Genomic DNA, 17,470 nt, shown 5'->3' on the forward strand with positions numbered 1-17,470 from the left:
GAAAAAGAAAAACAAATATTGTATGTTAATGCATATATATGGAATCTAGAAAAATCACATTGATGAGCTTATTTGCAGGGAAGGAATGGAGAGGCAGACACAGAGAACAGGCTTGTGGACACAGTCAGGGAAGAAGAGGGTGGAATGAACTGAGAGAGTAGCTCTGATACACATACAGTACCATGTGTAAGACAGCTAGCTAGCGGGAAGCTGCTGTGGAGCACCAGGGGCTCAGCCTCGTGCTCTGCGACGATCTAGAGGGCTGGGATGGGAGGGGCGGGAGGCTCGAGAGAGAGGGGATATATATACACACATATGTATGTATGTATATAATTATGGCTGTTTCTTGTCGTTGTACAGCAGAAACCAATACAACACTGTCAAGCAATTATCCTCCAATTAAAAAACATTTTTTTAAGTGTAAAATAACAATGATTTTCTATTTCAACTTCCCACTGAGCAACCAAAGAGCACAGGTGCAATTCATACAGGACCGAGGGCAACTGCGGGGGTGGGGGTGTCTGTCTCCCCACCTGAAACCACACAGGCCTTGGCTGTGAGGGGTTCAGTACAAGGATGTGACAGGACTCTACACTCATACACTGTTTAGGACCTTCTGCAGCCTTTGGCCAGCGTGCTGGGGACCAGCAGCGCCAGACGGCTGGCACTACCGCCAGGACGTCCTGGGAACGGTCCGAGAGGCCGGGGTGATCTCCCTGAGGAGGCGGCACAGGGCAGGGTAGGAGCACGGCCCTCCGCCCTTCTCGGAGGTGACAGTGGGGCAGGGACGCCCCCGCCCCCATCGTGCCCAAAGTCAAGGCTCTCAAACGAGGAGGAAGGCGACATGGCCCCAGGAAAATGACCTTCCCAGGAGGATAGAGGACTGGCGGGGAGAGGGCAGCACAGAGTTTGTACAACTTCATGGGGCATGCAGACCAGCCCCTGTTTTTACCAAATAATAAAATACCACCCAGCGTGAATGCACAGGTCTCATTGCTGCTGCTTCCATCCAAGGCTCAGCCAATTAAACTGACTCATTGAGGGCAGGCTGAGCGCTGGGCCTGCCTGCCCTTCCCCTGGAGGCCAGCCAGCTTTGCCAGGTCACCTGTGAGCCTGAGCAGTGGGTCTCAGCGGGGCAGTGGAGTCCAGCTCAGTGGCAATATGGTCAGAGGGTGTGTACTGGCTAAATATAGCTCAGCAGCACAATTTTAAAATAGAGAAAAATGTAAAAACCTGGGTTAAATTTCTGAGACCATTTATTTCTTCTCAAGAGACCTGCGGGGGTGGGTGGGATCTGGGTGGGATCTGCCCTCCCTCCACCCCTCCCTGTCCTGGGTAAGGCGGAGCCCTCCCCCAGGGGCCCTTGCCCGGGGGGCTCCCGCAGGCCCTGGAGAGTGGTAGGCGGTGGCTTCATGTCACAGCATCCAGCACGTCTTGCTGAGAGATAACATCCAGGCAGCGGTCCTCGGAAGCTCTGGTGTTCTCCCAGGGGTCTGTCCTCTCCAGCGTGGCCTGGAGAAGTTCTCGGATCCTCCGGTTTTCCTTGGACGTGGACTCCCACACAACTTCCAGCTCACCTTCCACTTCTCTGAGAGAAATAAGTAATACAAAGAAAATGTTTAAAATAACACAATTTAATAAATACTTACAGAGCCCACAAGAATCGCAAAGTCACAAGGACCCAAAGGGAAGAATGATTACGTCAGAGAACAGAGCCCATTGTGTGTGGGTTCTGAAGCAGAGACTCCCAGTGTTGAAAGAAACCGGGAGTGCCCTGCAAACCAAACACAACACAAAGGCGCAGGCTGAAAATGACGGCTGAGCTCTCTTCCGTTTCGCCTCTCCTTTATTTTGGCACCACTGCACACACCCTCTGTTCTCTGTGGTGTTAATGTACAACAGTACCATGTAATAACTACAGTGGCTGACCCACAGCACAGCGTCCTGGCTGTGGGCCTTGCAGGCCTCTTCTATGTCCCCTCTGCCTGTCCCCACTGTGACCCGGCCAACACTCAGGTACCTGCCATGCCTCCATCCACAGAGCCACTGATGGGCCCAGACAGAGAGTGAGGCAGGGGGCAAGGAGGGGACTATGGGGAGTGGGGATCACAGCCCAGGACACGGTGAAGACTGGCCCAGATTACATGCCAGGAGGGCGAGTGTCCAGAGGGATCCAGGGCCGCTGAAAAAGGAAAATCCTGAGCCAGGGCTCTTGTGACAGGCCCCGCGTGGGGAACCGAGGAATCAGGGCAGACAGGGCACGCATGTCCTCAGAGGGCCCACCGAGGGGGCAGGCCAGACAGCAGCCACTACCTCATGAGAGCCCCATGGGGAGGGAAAAGCAAGCCTCAGCCTTGGAGGAGGAGCAGGCCTTGGGCAGGACAGCACAGCTGGGGAGGCGGCTCCTTCATGGACACTGCCAGTTGGTTATGCAAAATGCTAGAAACTGGGTTACCGGATGGACTTAGAACTGTTGTCTAGAGAGGAGGACAACAGTGCAGGGGGCTTGGGTTCGACTCCTGGTTGGGGAACTAAGATCTCACATGCATAGCCAAACAACAAACAAACAAAAAATAAATAAAAAGAGGAGGGGACCAAGATTCAGGGAGGCCAGTGACATGTCCACTCATTCAATGTCATTTTCCTTGTGAACTGTTGCTTCCTTCCAAAGTCCATGATGCTGAGTGTTGGGTACTATTTAATTAAACTATGTATAAAAATCCCCAGGCTTCTGTTTTCAGACAAAACACCCAAATGTTTGCAACATCATGATAATTTACAGCTAAACTCAAAACAAAGTCAGAAGGAAATTTCTAAGGGCAGAAAAAAAATATGAAGACTAAACTGAAGCAGAGGCAGGCCAACAAAATGCTGGTATTGCTTTGAGGACAAAAGCCCATGCTCTATAGAAACCCAGACTTCCAAAGAAAGGAGACTAGTCCTGGGCCCATGCAAACTGGGTACAACAGAAAATCCCAGGGCTGACTCACAGCCACGTTTCTCTCCTCTTCTTCCTAGTGACACTCAACTTTGTATCCCAGAATTATGCAGGTAAGTGGATATAGGTGAAGAACCCTCAAAGGCAGGAAGGTTGGGTGGAAAAATCTGCCAGTCTTCAAAAGAAAGCTGCTCTGAGAGGCTCCTTGGGGGCTATAGTTACTGATTTGTTCTCAAATGAACAAATCTACATTGAATCTACATTGTTCCCCACTGTAAAGCATCCCCAGGCCCTGACTGGAGTGAACCAAAAGTAAAAAGGCATCTTTGAGGCAATCAGGGAAAAAACTCAATGGAAGAGTTAAAAGTACATTAGACACAACCAGAGGCAGAATTAATGAAGTGGAATATTGAGCAAACAGAAAAATATATGTTAAAAAAAGTTAAACATTAATTATAAATGTAATAATGGCATTGAGAATTTTTTTTTTTTTTTTTGCTGAGTCGCACGGCTTGTAGGATCTTAGTTCCGCAACTAGGGACTGAAGCCATAGTGAATGCACGAAGTCCTGACCGTTAGACCGCCAGGGAATTCCCTGTGAATATTTTTAAAATCTTTTTGTATTTAAAAAAAAAAAGCACTACAGTAGATTTTTTTTTAAGTTACTAATAAAATTAAAGTGACTACACAAGCGACTTAGCAGCAGCAGCAGCAGCAGCATAGGTTTGAAAGTACTCTCTGGCACCAAGAGAAGCAATGCAAACCTTTTCTGGAGAAAAATGTCCTCAAGCCAGACCCCCAGGACTCCACAGAGAAAATTCAACCATTCATGGGTTCATAGTAAAAAAACTACAGTACATAGAATGAAATAAGCCACATAGGGCAAGAGTCAACAAGACCCCCAAGTTCCAGATAGAGAAGCTGGCACAGAATATAAAATAACTATGAATAAAGGAAATAAAAGATGCACTAAAGATGAGCAAAGATCAAGAATTTATTTTAAAAATCACTAGGGAGGTTTTCAAAGGAACCAAATAGGACTTCTGAAACTGAAATATACAGTTGTTGAAATAAAACATCTCAATGTCCAGGTTAAACACACACTGAACAAAACTGAAGAAAAAACTAGTAAATAGAAATATTGAGGAGAATTACGCAGAGTGTAGACGCCCCCCCCCCCCGCCAAAAAAGAATCCCCGGAGACAGAAAATGTAAGAGATAAGACACATGGAAGATTCAGTAAGGAGGTATAACATACATTTAATCTGAGTTCCAGAAGGAAATCTAGACGCAATAAGGGGAAAAGACTTATTTCAAGAGATAATGACTGAAAAATGTCAAGAAGTAATGCAAGGCACAAAATCACAGATATAGAGAATAACTTATACCAAGTAGTTGAGTAAAACCAACTCACAGTTAAACACAATGGAGGGGACTTCACTGGTGGTCCATTGGTTAAGACCCTGTGTTCCTAATGCAGGGGACCCAAGTTTGATCCCTGGTCAGGGAACTAGACCCTGCATGCCACAACGAAGATCAAAGATCCTTCATGCCACAACTAGGACTCAGTGCAGCCATATAAATAAATAAATATTCTAAAAACTCAACACAGTGGAGCTGCAGACTGTAAGTGGAGTGACGTGAAGTCACTCAGTCGTGTCCGACTCTTTGCGACCCCACAGTCTGTAGCCCACCAGGCTCCTCCGCCCATGGGATTTTCCAGGCAATAGAACTGGAGTGGATTGCAGACTGTAAGAGTCAAGAGGAAATCTTAAAAGAGGCAAGAGATATGGTGGATCATCTAGTTTTAAAAATGACAAAAAAGACCTCTCAGCAGTAATAATGAAACAGAGGAGACAGTGAAAGGTGGTGAGTGAAAAGACTGTTGAGGTAGAATCCAGCTTCCAGCAAACATCAGCTCATAAGGATGCAGGCCAATGTGCAGACACTGTCAGATAGACAAAAACTAAGAAAGCTTACTGTCTCTAAAGAAACTTCTAAAGTATGTACTTTAGGAAGGAGAAAAATACTCTGAGAAACAGGGTCTCAGATGGGAAGAAAAAAATAATAAGCAAAGAAACTGATACACTGTGGATGAATCAAAATAAACACCTCTATTAAAACCAGTAATATGCAGTTTCTGGGGGTAAAATGATGATGTAAAATAGATCTTTTCTTTTCACCTTCATATATCTGTACTTACATGTAATGACAATAGACAAAAATAGCATATATGCTGAGTGGGAAATGATTAGATTAGATCGTTAGATCTTGCATTTGGTGGTAGAAAAGTAGAGGCGCTGATTAATTTTAGATATTTTAATGTTAAGTAGCCATAAATTTCAAAGGAAACCACTAAAAGAATAAAAACAAAATGTCTAATTTTTGAACCACTAAAGGGCAAAAAAATAGAATAAGGGAAAAGTATAAAACAAAGTTCCATTCTATTAATGCAATTCTAAACCACTTGTCTGGCAAGAAACTTGGTATCATTCCAACTTTTACAAAATGACCGTTCATGGTGGTAAGAACTTCTATGACTATAGAAAACCTGTTAGATAACAGTTTACTCTGCCTGGCATTAAAAAGCATCTGGCTGACAGAAAATAAACAGCTGTCTGCATTCTGCTTGGTATCTATCTCATACACAGATTCTATCATAACTTGAAGAAAATCACATCTGAATGTCATGCTTTCTCTCCATGTATCAGTTTATGTTCCAGTCTGTCAAAGACAACACAGCCATTCTGAAAAGGCCAACTTAAACGTGGACCCAGACTACTTGAGGGGACCGCCATGCTCACCTTCACAACATATGCGCTATTTCCCGGGGTTGGGTTTCAACACACTGGCAATACCCTCTCTGTCACATGGGGAGCCACAGCGAACATGATATACCCACAATCTTCTGACTGTGATCTTACAAAAAGGGAAGAATTTGAAACTTTATGGTTCTCAGAAATGGGAATGTAACAGCAGAAATAAAATATTTAATCGAAAAAATTTAAAGTCTCCCAAGAAGATGGAATAAAATAAATATATTGAAGAGATGGAAAAGAGGGGGAGAGGGGGAGGACAGTGAGAGGACTGGATTGATTTAGGAAGTCCAGTATTCAAACAGCAAGAATTTTTAAGGCAGGGATAGAAGAAAATGAAGACCTGGGATCTAATGGAGACAGCATGGAGACTACAGTTAACAGTTCTGTATATCTGAAAGCTGCTAAGAGAGCAGATCTTTAATGTTCTCACCACCACCACAAAAAATGGTGATTACGTGAAGTGAAGGCTATGTTAACCTTATTATGATAACCGTTGTACAATATATACGTATATCAAACCATCACACTGCATACCTTATACAAGGTTACATGTCAATTACTAGGGGAAATCTTTTAAAAGAAAAAAAAAAGAGAGAGAGAATGGAGGAGGAAATAAAACACAAGGTCAGGATTTCCCTAGTGGTTCAGTGGTGAAGAGTCCACCTGTCAGTGAAGGAGACACACAGGTTTGATTCCTGGTCTGGAAAGATTCTACCTGCTACAAGGCAGCTAGGCCTGTGTGCCACAGCTCCTGAGCCCTAAAGCCTGCGCTCCATAACAAGGGCGAGAAGCCCACACATTGCAACCAAGACCCAGTGCAGCCAAAAGTAAAAAAATATTAAAAAAATCAAGACCAACATTAAAATCAGATAAAACTGAAACGTTAAAAACAAAAATGAGCAATCAAATGAACAAAAAACGGGTCCAGAGCATGTTACTGGAAAATCTTACCAAACATTTAAAAATCACAAACATCACTGGGGGGCGGGGGCGGCCAGACCTTTTCTGCTGCAGCGCCTTGTCCAGGACATCCTGCTTGTCCAGGAGCATCCGATGGAGGTGCCTCATCTCCTGCTGGTACTGAGCTGTCTTGCTAGCAAAGTCCTCCTGCTGCTCTGTCAGATGATGGTTCATGTTGCCCAGCTTCAGTGCCATCTGCTTCTTGTACCCCTGGGGACGAGGATGGACTCAGTGAGGCGACGCTGCCTGGGGCCCAGGCGGCTGGCCTTGTGGATGTGCTCCTTCCCCACTCCTGGGCCTATCAGAGCCCCTGAGCTGAGTAACCCCGGGACAGGTCTCATCCGGGAGGGCAAGCTGGATCACAAAAGTCATCACAAAGTAATAAAAGAATTTCAAGCATATTAAAAAGAATTTCTGACTTGTACCATGCCTAGTTTTTTACATGCTACAAATAAAAATTAAAACTGAAAGACTTGGCAAGGAATGTCACACTCTATTGGAAAACAGACGACTGAGATAAAAGCCTGATTCACTTATTTTCCTTCTTATACATTTATTGCTTAGCATTTAAGGTTAATAGATTTTCCACTGAGCATTTCCAAAACTGCTGTCACATAGATTTTAACTCTGTAGTTCAACTACAAAGATTTAATTTTGTAGTTAGAGTCACAAAATATTCAGTTCTCATTAGAAATTATGACATCCAAGAACCTACTATAGGATGACTCAGGAAACTCAAACAGGGGCTCTGCGACAATCTAGAAGGGTGGGGTGGGGAGGGAGCTGGAAGGGAGGTTCAAGAGGGAGGGGACATATGTACACCTGTGGCTGATTCAGGTTGAAATCTGGCAGAAAACAAATTCTGTAAAGCAATTATCCTTCAATTAAAAAGTAGCTTAAAAAAAAAAGAACCTACTGTATATAGCACAGGGAACTCTATTTAATACTCAGTAATGACCGATATGGGAAAAGAAGCTAAAAAAGAGGGGGGATGTGTGTGTGTGTGTGTGTGTGTGTGTATATATATATATAACTGACTCACTTTGGTATATGCCTGAAACTAACACAACACTGTAAATCAACTACACACCAATAACAAAATTAAAAAAAGAGAAATTATGACATTCAATTTATACATCTTCGCTGACCCAAGAGTCATTCATTTACTGCAGTTTTTACATGTCCAGGTGAAAGAATATTTTTCAGTCTCATTTTATTTATTAATTTCTGGTATTCATTTTTTTGGTCAACAGATATCTATCTTATTTCTACTTTGGAAGCTTACCGAAACTTTATTTTTTGGTAGCCAATCTATAATCAATTTTTGTGACTGCTCTATATATATCTCCGTCTATTGAGACATAGACATATAGGGGCTTCCCAGGTGGTTCCAATGGTAAAGAACTCGCCTGCCAATGCAGGAGACATAAGAGACGTGGGTTTGATCCCTGAGTCGGGAAGATCCCCTGGAGGATGACATGGCAACCCACTCCAGTATTCTTGCCTGCAGAATCCCATGGATAGAAGAGCCTGGCAGACTACAGTTCATAGGGTCGCAGAATCAGACACGACTGAAGTGCCTTAGCACGCATGCACATAGGTATATACACATAAATATACCTTATAGATTATGCTGTAAAATTCTATATGTTTACTCTTGTATAACATTGTGATCTGTCCTGGACTAAGAGAAGTGGATTAAAGCTCCACTAAGCTTCCATTTCCCCTTGTATCTCCTGTAGTTTATAAGTTTTGGTGTTATTTAGTACAGAAATATTCATAACTACTATATATATATATTTTAAAATTTTTTTGATGGGAACCATTTTTAAAGTGTTTTATTGAATTTGTTATAATATAGCTTCTGTTTGATTTTTTAGCCCTTAAAGCACATAAGATCTTAGCTTTCCAACCAGGAATTGAACCCGAACCCCCGTCACTGGAAGGGGAAGCCTTTTCTACTGGACAGCAGGGAGTCCCAATAACTACTATTATTAACTGTAGTCTTTAGCATTATTAAGACCTCCCCCCACCCTTTTTTCCCCTTTGTTTGGTTTCATTTAGTGCTTTGGCCCAAATTTTCTCTTAGCAGATGTAAAGATCACAGCTTGGCTTTCTTCTTGTTTGCATAAATCTGTATTATCTTCTCTCATCCTTTTAATCTTTCTGAAGTACTGTTCCTTATGGTCTCTTGGTTCTAGCATGTAAATAGTGTTTTGCTTACTTTCTTTTAATAGGTAAATTAAGCTCATTTATATTTTCTTATATGGCAGATTTATTTGGTCTTAATTTTATGTTTTATTGTTTTATCTACACACATTTTTTAAGACTTTAATGTAGCTGATTTTCTCTGCTCTTTTTTGCTGTTGTATTTTGCTATTTAGGTATGAACTTCTTTTGATTCTTACAGTTACTTTTATTTTTATGTCTTTATATTACATGTCCTTACTCCTCTCACTTATTGAAAGTAACATAATGTTGGCTCTGAACAATTTTTTCTTCACTCTTCTATTTAAATATGCTAAGTTCTTCCTACTTGATTTTTATATTTTTGTAAAGACATTATTTTCTACTTTTACTTATTTTTTTCATTATTCTCCTCATTCTATTTATTTTTTAAACTTTTTATTTTGTATTGGGGTACAGCCTATTAACAATGCTGTGATAATTTCAGGTGAATAGAAGGGCCTCAGCCATACATATACATGTATCCATTCTCCCCCAAATTTCGCTCCCATGCAGGCTGTCACATAACGTTGAGCAGAGTTCCCTGTGTTACACAGTAGGTCCTTTTTGGTTATCCAATTTAAATACAGCAGTGTGTGCAGGCAACCATAAGTTTGTTCTCTAAGTCTGTGAGTCTCGTTCTGTTTGGTAAGTACATTTGTATCGTTTCTTTTTAGATTCCACATAGAAGGGATGCCACCGGGTATCTATCCTTCTCTGTCTGACTTCACGCAGTGTGACGATCTCTAGGTCCATTCATGCTATTTATTTATTTTTGGCCGTGCTGGGTCTTCACTGCTGCATGTGGGCTTTCTCCCGTTGTGGCAAGCAGGTGCTGCTCTCTGGTTGGAGTGCTCTGGCCTCTCACTGTGGGGGCTTCTCTTGTAGTGGCACCAGGGCTCCAGAGCATGGGCTCAGTACTTGCAGCCTGGCTTAGTTGCCCTGTAGCATGTGGAATCTTCTGGGACCAGGGATGAAACTCGTGTCCCCTGCATTGGCAGGCAGATTCTTAACCACTGGACCACCAGGGAAGTCCCTGATTTTTTCATCTTTAAACCGTATCCTTTGACCTCTTAATTATTACAGATAAAGCAATCAGCAAGTTCATTCTATTTTCTATCTTTCTTCCCCATTCACCTATCTCTCTTCCTTGCTGGTTTTATTTCTACATTGTCAGGTTGTATTATGTCTATATTTTATTGCATCAGCTTTATGCCTGCTTTCTAAAAGTCTTAGTTCACAGTTAGATATATTCTTTGCTCATGAGCAGTAGTTTTCTGAAATTTGCCCAATTATTTCTTGGCTGAACTCAAGCTGTTTGACCCTTAGGAAAGGTTTATGAGGGAAAAAAAAAAAAGGTTCCCAGAATTCTTACATGGTCAGCACTATCTGTGAGCAGCCTGGTTGAGTGTAATACCCTTAAGCACTCACAGGTAGAATTCCACTGCTCTCTGGCATAGAGTGCTGCTGTTGAGAAGTATGAAGTCAACATGACTTTCTTTTCTTATGTCTTGATCTTTTGCCTGGGTGTCCAAGGTATTTTTTCTCCTTTTTTTCTTTTTGGTCACCTCAAGCAGCTTTGGATCTTACTTTCCCAAGCAGGGATTGAAGCTGAGTCCCCTGAAGTGGAAATGCAGAGTCCTAACCACTGGGCCACCAGCGAATTTCCCGAGGTAATTTTTCTTTATCTTGAAGTCGCAGGTCTTGGTGTCAATTTTCTAGGTCCATCCTGGATCAGTTTTCCTTTCAAGACATAGATTCGATTCTTCATTTATGCCAGGAAAGTTTACATATATTGCAGCAATGTCTTTTTCAATCCATCTCCCAGAATTATGGAAATAAAAAAATAAACGGGACCTACTTTAACTCAAAAGCTTTTGCACAACAAAGGAAACGATAAAATGAAAAGACCATCCACAAATTGGGAGAAAATATTCACAGATGATGTGACCACCAAGGGATTAGTCTCCAAAATCTACAAACAGCTTATGACGCTTAACAGCATCAAAACAGACAACTCAACCAACAAACGGCCAAAAGACCTAAATAGACATTTCTCCAAAGAAGGCATACAGATGGCCAAGCAGCACATGGAAAGATGTTCAACGCTGCTAATCATTGGAGAAATGCAAGTCAAAACTAACATGAAATATCACCTCACACCAACCAGAATGGCTATCATCAAAAATCCACAAACAACAAACGCTGGAGAGGATGTGGAGAGAATGGAACCCTCCTGCACTGTTGGTGGGAATGTAAATTGGTATAGCCACTATGGAGAATAGTATGGAGGTTCCTTAGAAAACTAAAAACAGAGCTACCATGTGACCCTGCAATCCCACTCCTGGGCCCATATCTGGAGAAAAACATGATCCAAAAGGATATATGCATCCCAGTGTTCACTGCAGCACTGTTCACAACAGCCAAGATATGGAAGCCACCTAATGTCCATCGACAGAGAGTGGATAAAGAAGATGTAGCGCAATAGAGTATTACTCAGAATGAAATAATGTCATTTGCGGCAACATGGACAGACCTAGAGAGTATCATATGGAATGAAGTCAGTCAGACAGAGAAGGAGAAGTATCATATGACATGCCTCACATGCGGAATCTAAAAACGAAACGATACAAATTAACTTACAAAACAGAAACAGCCTCACAGACTTAGAGACGAATCCACGGTTGCCTGGACACACTGCTAGACTTGAAATGGATAACCAATGAGGACCTACTGTACAGCAAGCACATGGAACTCTGCTTAATGTTATGTGGCAGCCAGGGTGGGAGGGGAGTCTGGGGGAGAATGGATACATGTATACGTGTGGCTGAGTCCCTTCACTGTTCACCTGAAACTATCACAACATTATTAATTGGCCATACCCTGACACAAAATAAAAAGTAAAAAAAAAGAAAACCAGATCAAGAAAATGCTGGAGGAGAGCTGAAGATGCAGAGGATTTACTGGTTCTGAAACATCAGTACCCAAAGGCATGGTGGACCAATTTGGGATGGTGGAGAGGTCAGGGGCAAAGGTGGGGCTTGTGCTAAGGACGTAGAGATACTTGAGGGATGATGGTGCTATTGAAAACAGGTGGCCAGAGCAGATTATTGTTACGGCAATGGTGAAAAAATAAATTGAGCTGGTGGATTAGGTTCTGATGAGAAATGGTATAGAACCCATTAGTCAAATTACTTTGTGAGTCTAGATGATGGTAAACTCCCAAACTACAGCCATTATGCTATTAGCACCAGAGTTGCTGAAAAATGTGCACAAATTGACTTTCGAAGTCCAAATCCCATGAGATCCTAAAAATCTAATCACTTTACGAAGGAAACCATTGAGCAGATTTTAAAATAAAGTTAGTGGTATAAGAGGATATTCATTGAAATGTTATACAGTAGCAAAAGTATAAAATTTTTTTTAAGTTTATGAATGAAAACTTTTTAAGAATTACTGTTTCTGCCAGAGAAACCAAAACTGCTTTACTCTGTGGACGATTAGTGATACATGTGTGCAAAATGGGTCACTTTCTTAAACCCGGAAATCTGAGCCCAGGTAGCCAGTTTCCCTGTGAAACTGGCTAAATGTCTGCGTACCTTGATTTTCTCTTTCAGCCTTCCCAAGCGAATACTGTCTTCTGTCATTCTGTCGAGAACGCCATGGTTCTCACTTTCTAAACATTTAGCCTACGGAGTAAAGCAAAAAGAAAAACAACAAAGGGTTCTTAGTTTAATGGAAAACTTAAAATATTAAAACATTCTTCTGCTAAGAGTATTATTACAAAGAGTATTACCATTCTGCCACTTCCCATCTCCAGATTCCTAACCCCTGTGTGAGGGCTGTGGGCAGACCTTGGACCAATTGCTGAGGAGGGGAACAGCCAAGAATGGCACGCTGGGCGCCCTTCCTGCACCCAACGGCAAATCCAAATCCCTCAGACAAGGGGGATGTAAACTTTCAGCACCTTTTCTATTCTCGGGGAATATACCATTCCTTCCATCACATCCAAGGAGTAAGTGTCAAGATGCAAATTATCAGGGAACATTTAACAGGAGGATTCCTACGTGCTGTTTCTCATAAATCCTCTGATCCTTATTAGTTTCTGTTGTCAGAGACCAGTGGAGTGGCAAGCCGCTCCCAGGACTGAGGTTATGATATGAGACAGGCTTGAATCTCCTTCAGTAAAGACAAAACTGCTTAGTCTCGATCCCCTTTCTTGAGATCCGGATTGTCTCCTGACCTTGTGACCATGATTAATCCCTGTTCCCTTGGTAACGGGTACTGTTCGTTTGGTTTGCTGATCTTTACCATTGTCGAAAGAAATTTCCTGTACAATAGCCTATATATACTCACAGAAAGACCATTAAAGCACCTTTGCTCCATCAGAGCTTGGGTCTTTCTTTTCTCTCTCTCCCTCTCCCTCCCTCTGGCTCTCTCTTTTACTTTCTTATCGTGGACTCCAGATCACCAGGTTCCGGTCCATTAAAGGATCCCAACAGCAAACAAACTTCTCACTTGACTATTTGAGTAATTAACAAAATTAAGGATAACAAGATGAAGGCACAATGCCATTCTCCAAACCAAATATGACAGGCAGGAGATCCAAGAGGGATGTCATAAAGTAGAATGACTTAGATTAATACCCAGGACATAAACGTCTATGTATTATAAATTAACTGTTTCAAATGGTAAAAGAAAATTCTTTTTAAGTAAAGCTGAGCATTCCTTCTAAGGTAGTATAATAGTGTCAATTGATTTTCTAGAAAGTTAAACTAAGACCCAGGTAATAAAACTTGCCACAAGTCACATGGAAAACCCATCCTAAAGGCAGGATTAGAAATGAAGATGCCAGTATCAGTAAAGTAAGATATAAGGGGCCCTCACAAGGCCCAGGGCAGGGTAAAGTAGGGGTTAGTACTCCTGCTGTTGCTGCCTCTTTGTGCCCCTATAAACTGTGTCACTGGGATGAATTCTATTGAACACATATAGAATTCTTCTCTTTTAAACCTGATTTTTAAAGTATTTATGTACTTGGCTGTGCCAGGTTCTCAGCTGTGGTGCATGTGAGGAAACTTACCAAAAGCACAAGACTGTCACGCTCCTGGGTCACATTCTCTGCCAGGCCGACAAGATTTGCCAGGTACTGGTGAGCAGACATTTCATTCTCCATGGCTTTCTCCACCTGCTTTTTGAGGACATCAATTTTCTTTTGAGATCTCCTAGAGAGTTCCCCCAAATGGTGGAATAAAAAAATGTATTAGCCTGCATGGCCAGGGCACAGTGAATATCTGTATTATAAAAACTGCAAGTATGCGAGCATTTAAGTGTATTCTTCATCAATCTAAATCTTCCATGAAGTTTCAAAGTGAGAATAGGTACCTGAATTTAATTTTAAAGGAAGCATTAACTATTGACTTCAAGACAACAGAAATTGTAAAATGTTTAACACAAGTAACAGGCTAATATTATATTAATTTTTTGGCTTGTGTTCTTTAAAAGGTATCTGTAAAAAAGAAATCCAGTAATCCCTGGATTAGACTTTTGGGAAACCTTAGTAAAGAACTTCAAGAAATTTCAGATTCTTAAGGGTCATCATTATAACGTTGGTCATATTTTATATTTTGATATTTAATAATCTCATTTATCCCTTTCTATTTCATTGCCAATATGAGAATAAGAAAAGATAAAGAATATGAAGTAGAATAATCAATGGTCTTTTTTAACTATTAAAAAAACAACAGTTTAAGAGAAAAAAACCCCACCTGTTTATTTTCTGCGCCTTTTCGAGTTCGGCTTCCACTGCCTTGTTTCTAGCTGTCAGGTTTTTCTTCTCTAAGAGCAGGCTCTTTTTCTGCACTTGTAGGGCTGCCAGCTTTTCCATCAACTCTTCCATCTCAGCATTTTCTTTCTCTTCTTCTTTCTGCAACTGGCTGATAGACAAAAATATCACAAGCTTGCATCCAACACAGTGAGGTTGAATGAGGTAGCCACTGCCAGGCAGCCTGGGTGGGTCCTTTGAAGGCCTCTGTGGGAACAGCCTCAGGCAGCCCCTGGGGGAGTTGGTGGGGAGTTCCTGGAGGGCAGCAGAGAGGGCCTGGCTGTGGACATACTCCTCTGATGGTAATGATCTCATCCCTTTTTCTGCTCACAATTTTTGTTCATGTCTCTGTGTATGTATATAAATATATTTAAAGGAAATCAATCCTGAATATTCACTGGAAGGATTGATACTGAAGTTGAAGCGCCAATACTTTGGCCACCTGATGCGAACGAAGAGCCAACTCATTGGAAAAGACCCTGATGCTGGGAAAGACTGAAGGCAGGAAGAGAAGGGGATGACAGAGGATGAGATGGTTGGATGGCATCACTGACTTCATGGACATGAGTTTGAGCAAACTCCAGAAGCCTGCGTGCTAACAGTACATGGGGTCGCAAACTGAGCGACTGAACAACAAAAACAAATACTCTACTCCTTTCAGAAAGAATTTAAGACAGCTCTTTTTTTAACACAGCTATAATTGCCCCTCCCTCAGATCCTAAGACTAAAACAAACATTTCAGACTTAAATAATTATGTTTTTCTGATAAAACAAACAAACAAACAATAAAACAAGGAGGGCATACAAATAGCATAAATTCTGGCAAAATGATGCTTGAGAGAAGAGTTGTTCCTTCACTGGTTTTCTTGCTCAATTTTCCTGAAATAACCGAGAATGAATAGGTGCGGCCACACACCCAGAGGCTGCCCGGCATGCTGAGAGATGGGGTCTCTCCAGGTACCGCGGAGTCTCTTTGGGTACCACAGGGGGCTTACTTCCTGGCTGGCTGGCTAATGAACAAGCCTCACACTGCATATGTTTGGGGTCTGCCTCACTCGCCACACAATTTCAACGCCTTCAGCCTGAGTTGGCTCCCTAAACAGTCAGTAATTTTCTAAATAGTTTCCACTTTTCCACTGTTTCCTAGTTGACTGGTTTTAGTCAGTCTAGAGTGGACAAAACCCACAGAATTGAGGTTTGAATTAAACTCACCTTTTATCTTTTTCTTTGCTGTTTTTTTAATAAACTTTTTATTTTATATTAGAGTAAAGATTAACAATGGGATAGATTCAGATAGACAGCAAAGGGACACAGCCATACATATACATGTATCCATTCTCCCCCAGACTCCAGCCCTATCCAGGCTGCCACATAACACTGAGCAGAGTTTGAGTTCCCTGTGCTACAAAGTAGGTCCTCGTTTGCTATCCATTCTAAAGACAGAAGTGTGTACATGTTGATCCCAAACTTCCTAACTACCCCTTCCTTCCATCTTTCCCTCCTGGTTCTTTGCTGTTTTTTGTTTGGATTTTAGAATTTTATTTAAAAGTGTTTTCATTGCTCACTTGGTAGCAAAATCAATAAGTTCACAAAATCAATCAAAAAGTTCATAATGAAGAGCAACCAAAGATAACAGGAAATGCTGGGAAAGTGCTGGTGGGCGTGCACAGCTACCTCAGAGAACAATATGTCAAAATCTAAAACGTGCATTACTCTATGGCCAAACAATGCCACCTCTACCTATATATTTAGAGAAACTGACTAATCTGCACAAGAAAGTTTACTGGGGCATTGCTTAATGGAACAAACTTAGAAACAAGTAAAATGTAGCATTTCATATGGAGAATATCTGTAAACTGAATGGGAAAAAACTGCAAAAGCAGAAACCCATCAATGTGGCATTCTTTACCCAGTGAAATTATCAATAAAGTTTAGTGATTTTTCCAATAAAAATACTGTGAATCTTTCTATTCCTATTTGTGAGGCTTTGTTAATAGTACCTCCCTTCCACCTTTCCTTTTTTTTGGCGGAGGGGCGGGCAGGGATTCTTCTTCAAAATGTCACTGTCTGTATATTTATTCCTACAAAGAAATAGGATTAAAATTTTAGAAAATATTTTTTATTTATTTGGCTGCACAGGAGTCTTAGCTGTGGCATGCAGGATCTTTAGTTGAGGCATGTGGGATCTAGTTCCCTGACCAGGGATTGAACCTGGGCCCCTGCATTGGGAGTGCAGTCTTAGTCACTGGACCACCAGGGAAGTCCCCTATGATTAATTTTTTATAAATTGTTTCTACCAACTTTGCAAGAGTTCACTATTATTTATTTTTAACCGAACTATAGTTGATTTGTAACGTGTTAATTATTGCTCTACAGCAAAATGATTCAGACATATATATACATGTATGTGTATATATATATACACACACACATTCTTTTTCATATCCTTTCTGTTATGCTTTATCACAGGATATTAACTATAGTTCCCTGTGCTATGCAGCAGGACCTTATTTATCCATTCTATAAACGGAAGTGTGCATCTGAAACCCCAAACTTAAAATCCACCCCTCCCCCACGCCCTTCCCCCTCGGCAGCCACCAGTCTGTTCTCTACGTCTGTGACTCTGTTTCGGTTTCATGGTAAGTTCGTGTTCTATTTTTGATTTCACATATAAGTGATATCATGTGGTATTTATCTTTCTTTCTA

At 41.6% G+C, this 17,470-nt stretch overlaps 1 protein-coding gene across 3 annotated transcripts in view; it reads right to left on the bottom strand.

Moving 5' to 3' along the window:
• CEP89 (centrosomal protein 89) overlaps positions 352-17,470 on the bottom strand; it is a 75,224-nt gene continuing 58,105 nt past the window's right edge. For 2 of the 3 annotated variants that reach the window (XM_005692244.3, XM_018062264.1), the window contains 5 exons: positions 14,709-14,876; positions 14,024-14,165; positions 12,543-12,632; positions 6,758-6,927; positions 1,392-1,588 (listed from right to left, as the gene is read on the bottom strand). In XM_005692244.3, the coding sequence (XP_005692301.2) occupies positions 1,411-1,588; positions 6,758-6,927; positions 12,543-12,632; positions 14,024-14,165; positions 14,709-14,876 (748 nt within the window). In that variant the 3' untranslated portion in view covers positions 1,392-1,410. Of the gene's footprint in view, positions 1,589-6,757; positions 6,928-12,542; positions 12,633-14,023; positions 14,166-14,708; positions 14,877-17,470 lie in introns of all 3 variants that reach the window. The other variant, XM_013971319.2, reaches the window with a different exon arrangement.

Source organism: Capra hircus, chromosome 18 (genome assembly GCF_001704415.2).
Source record: "Capra hircus breed San Clemente chromosome 18, ASM170441v1, whole genome shotgun sequence".
Taxonomy (NCBI): domain Eukaryota; kingdom Metazoa; phylum Chordata; class Mammalia; order Artiodactyla; family Bovidae; genus Capra; species Capra hircus.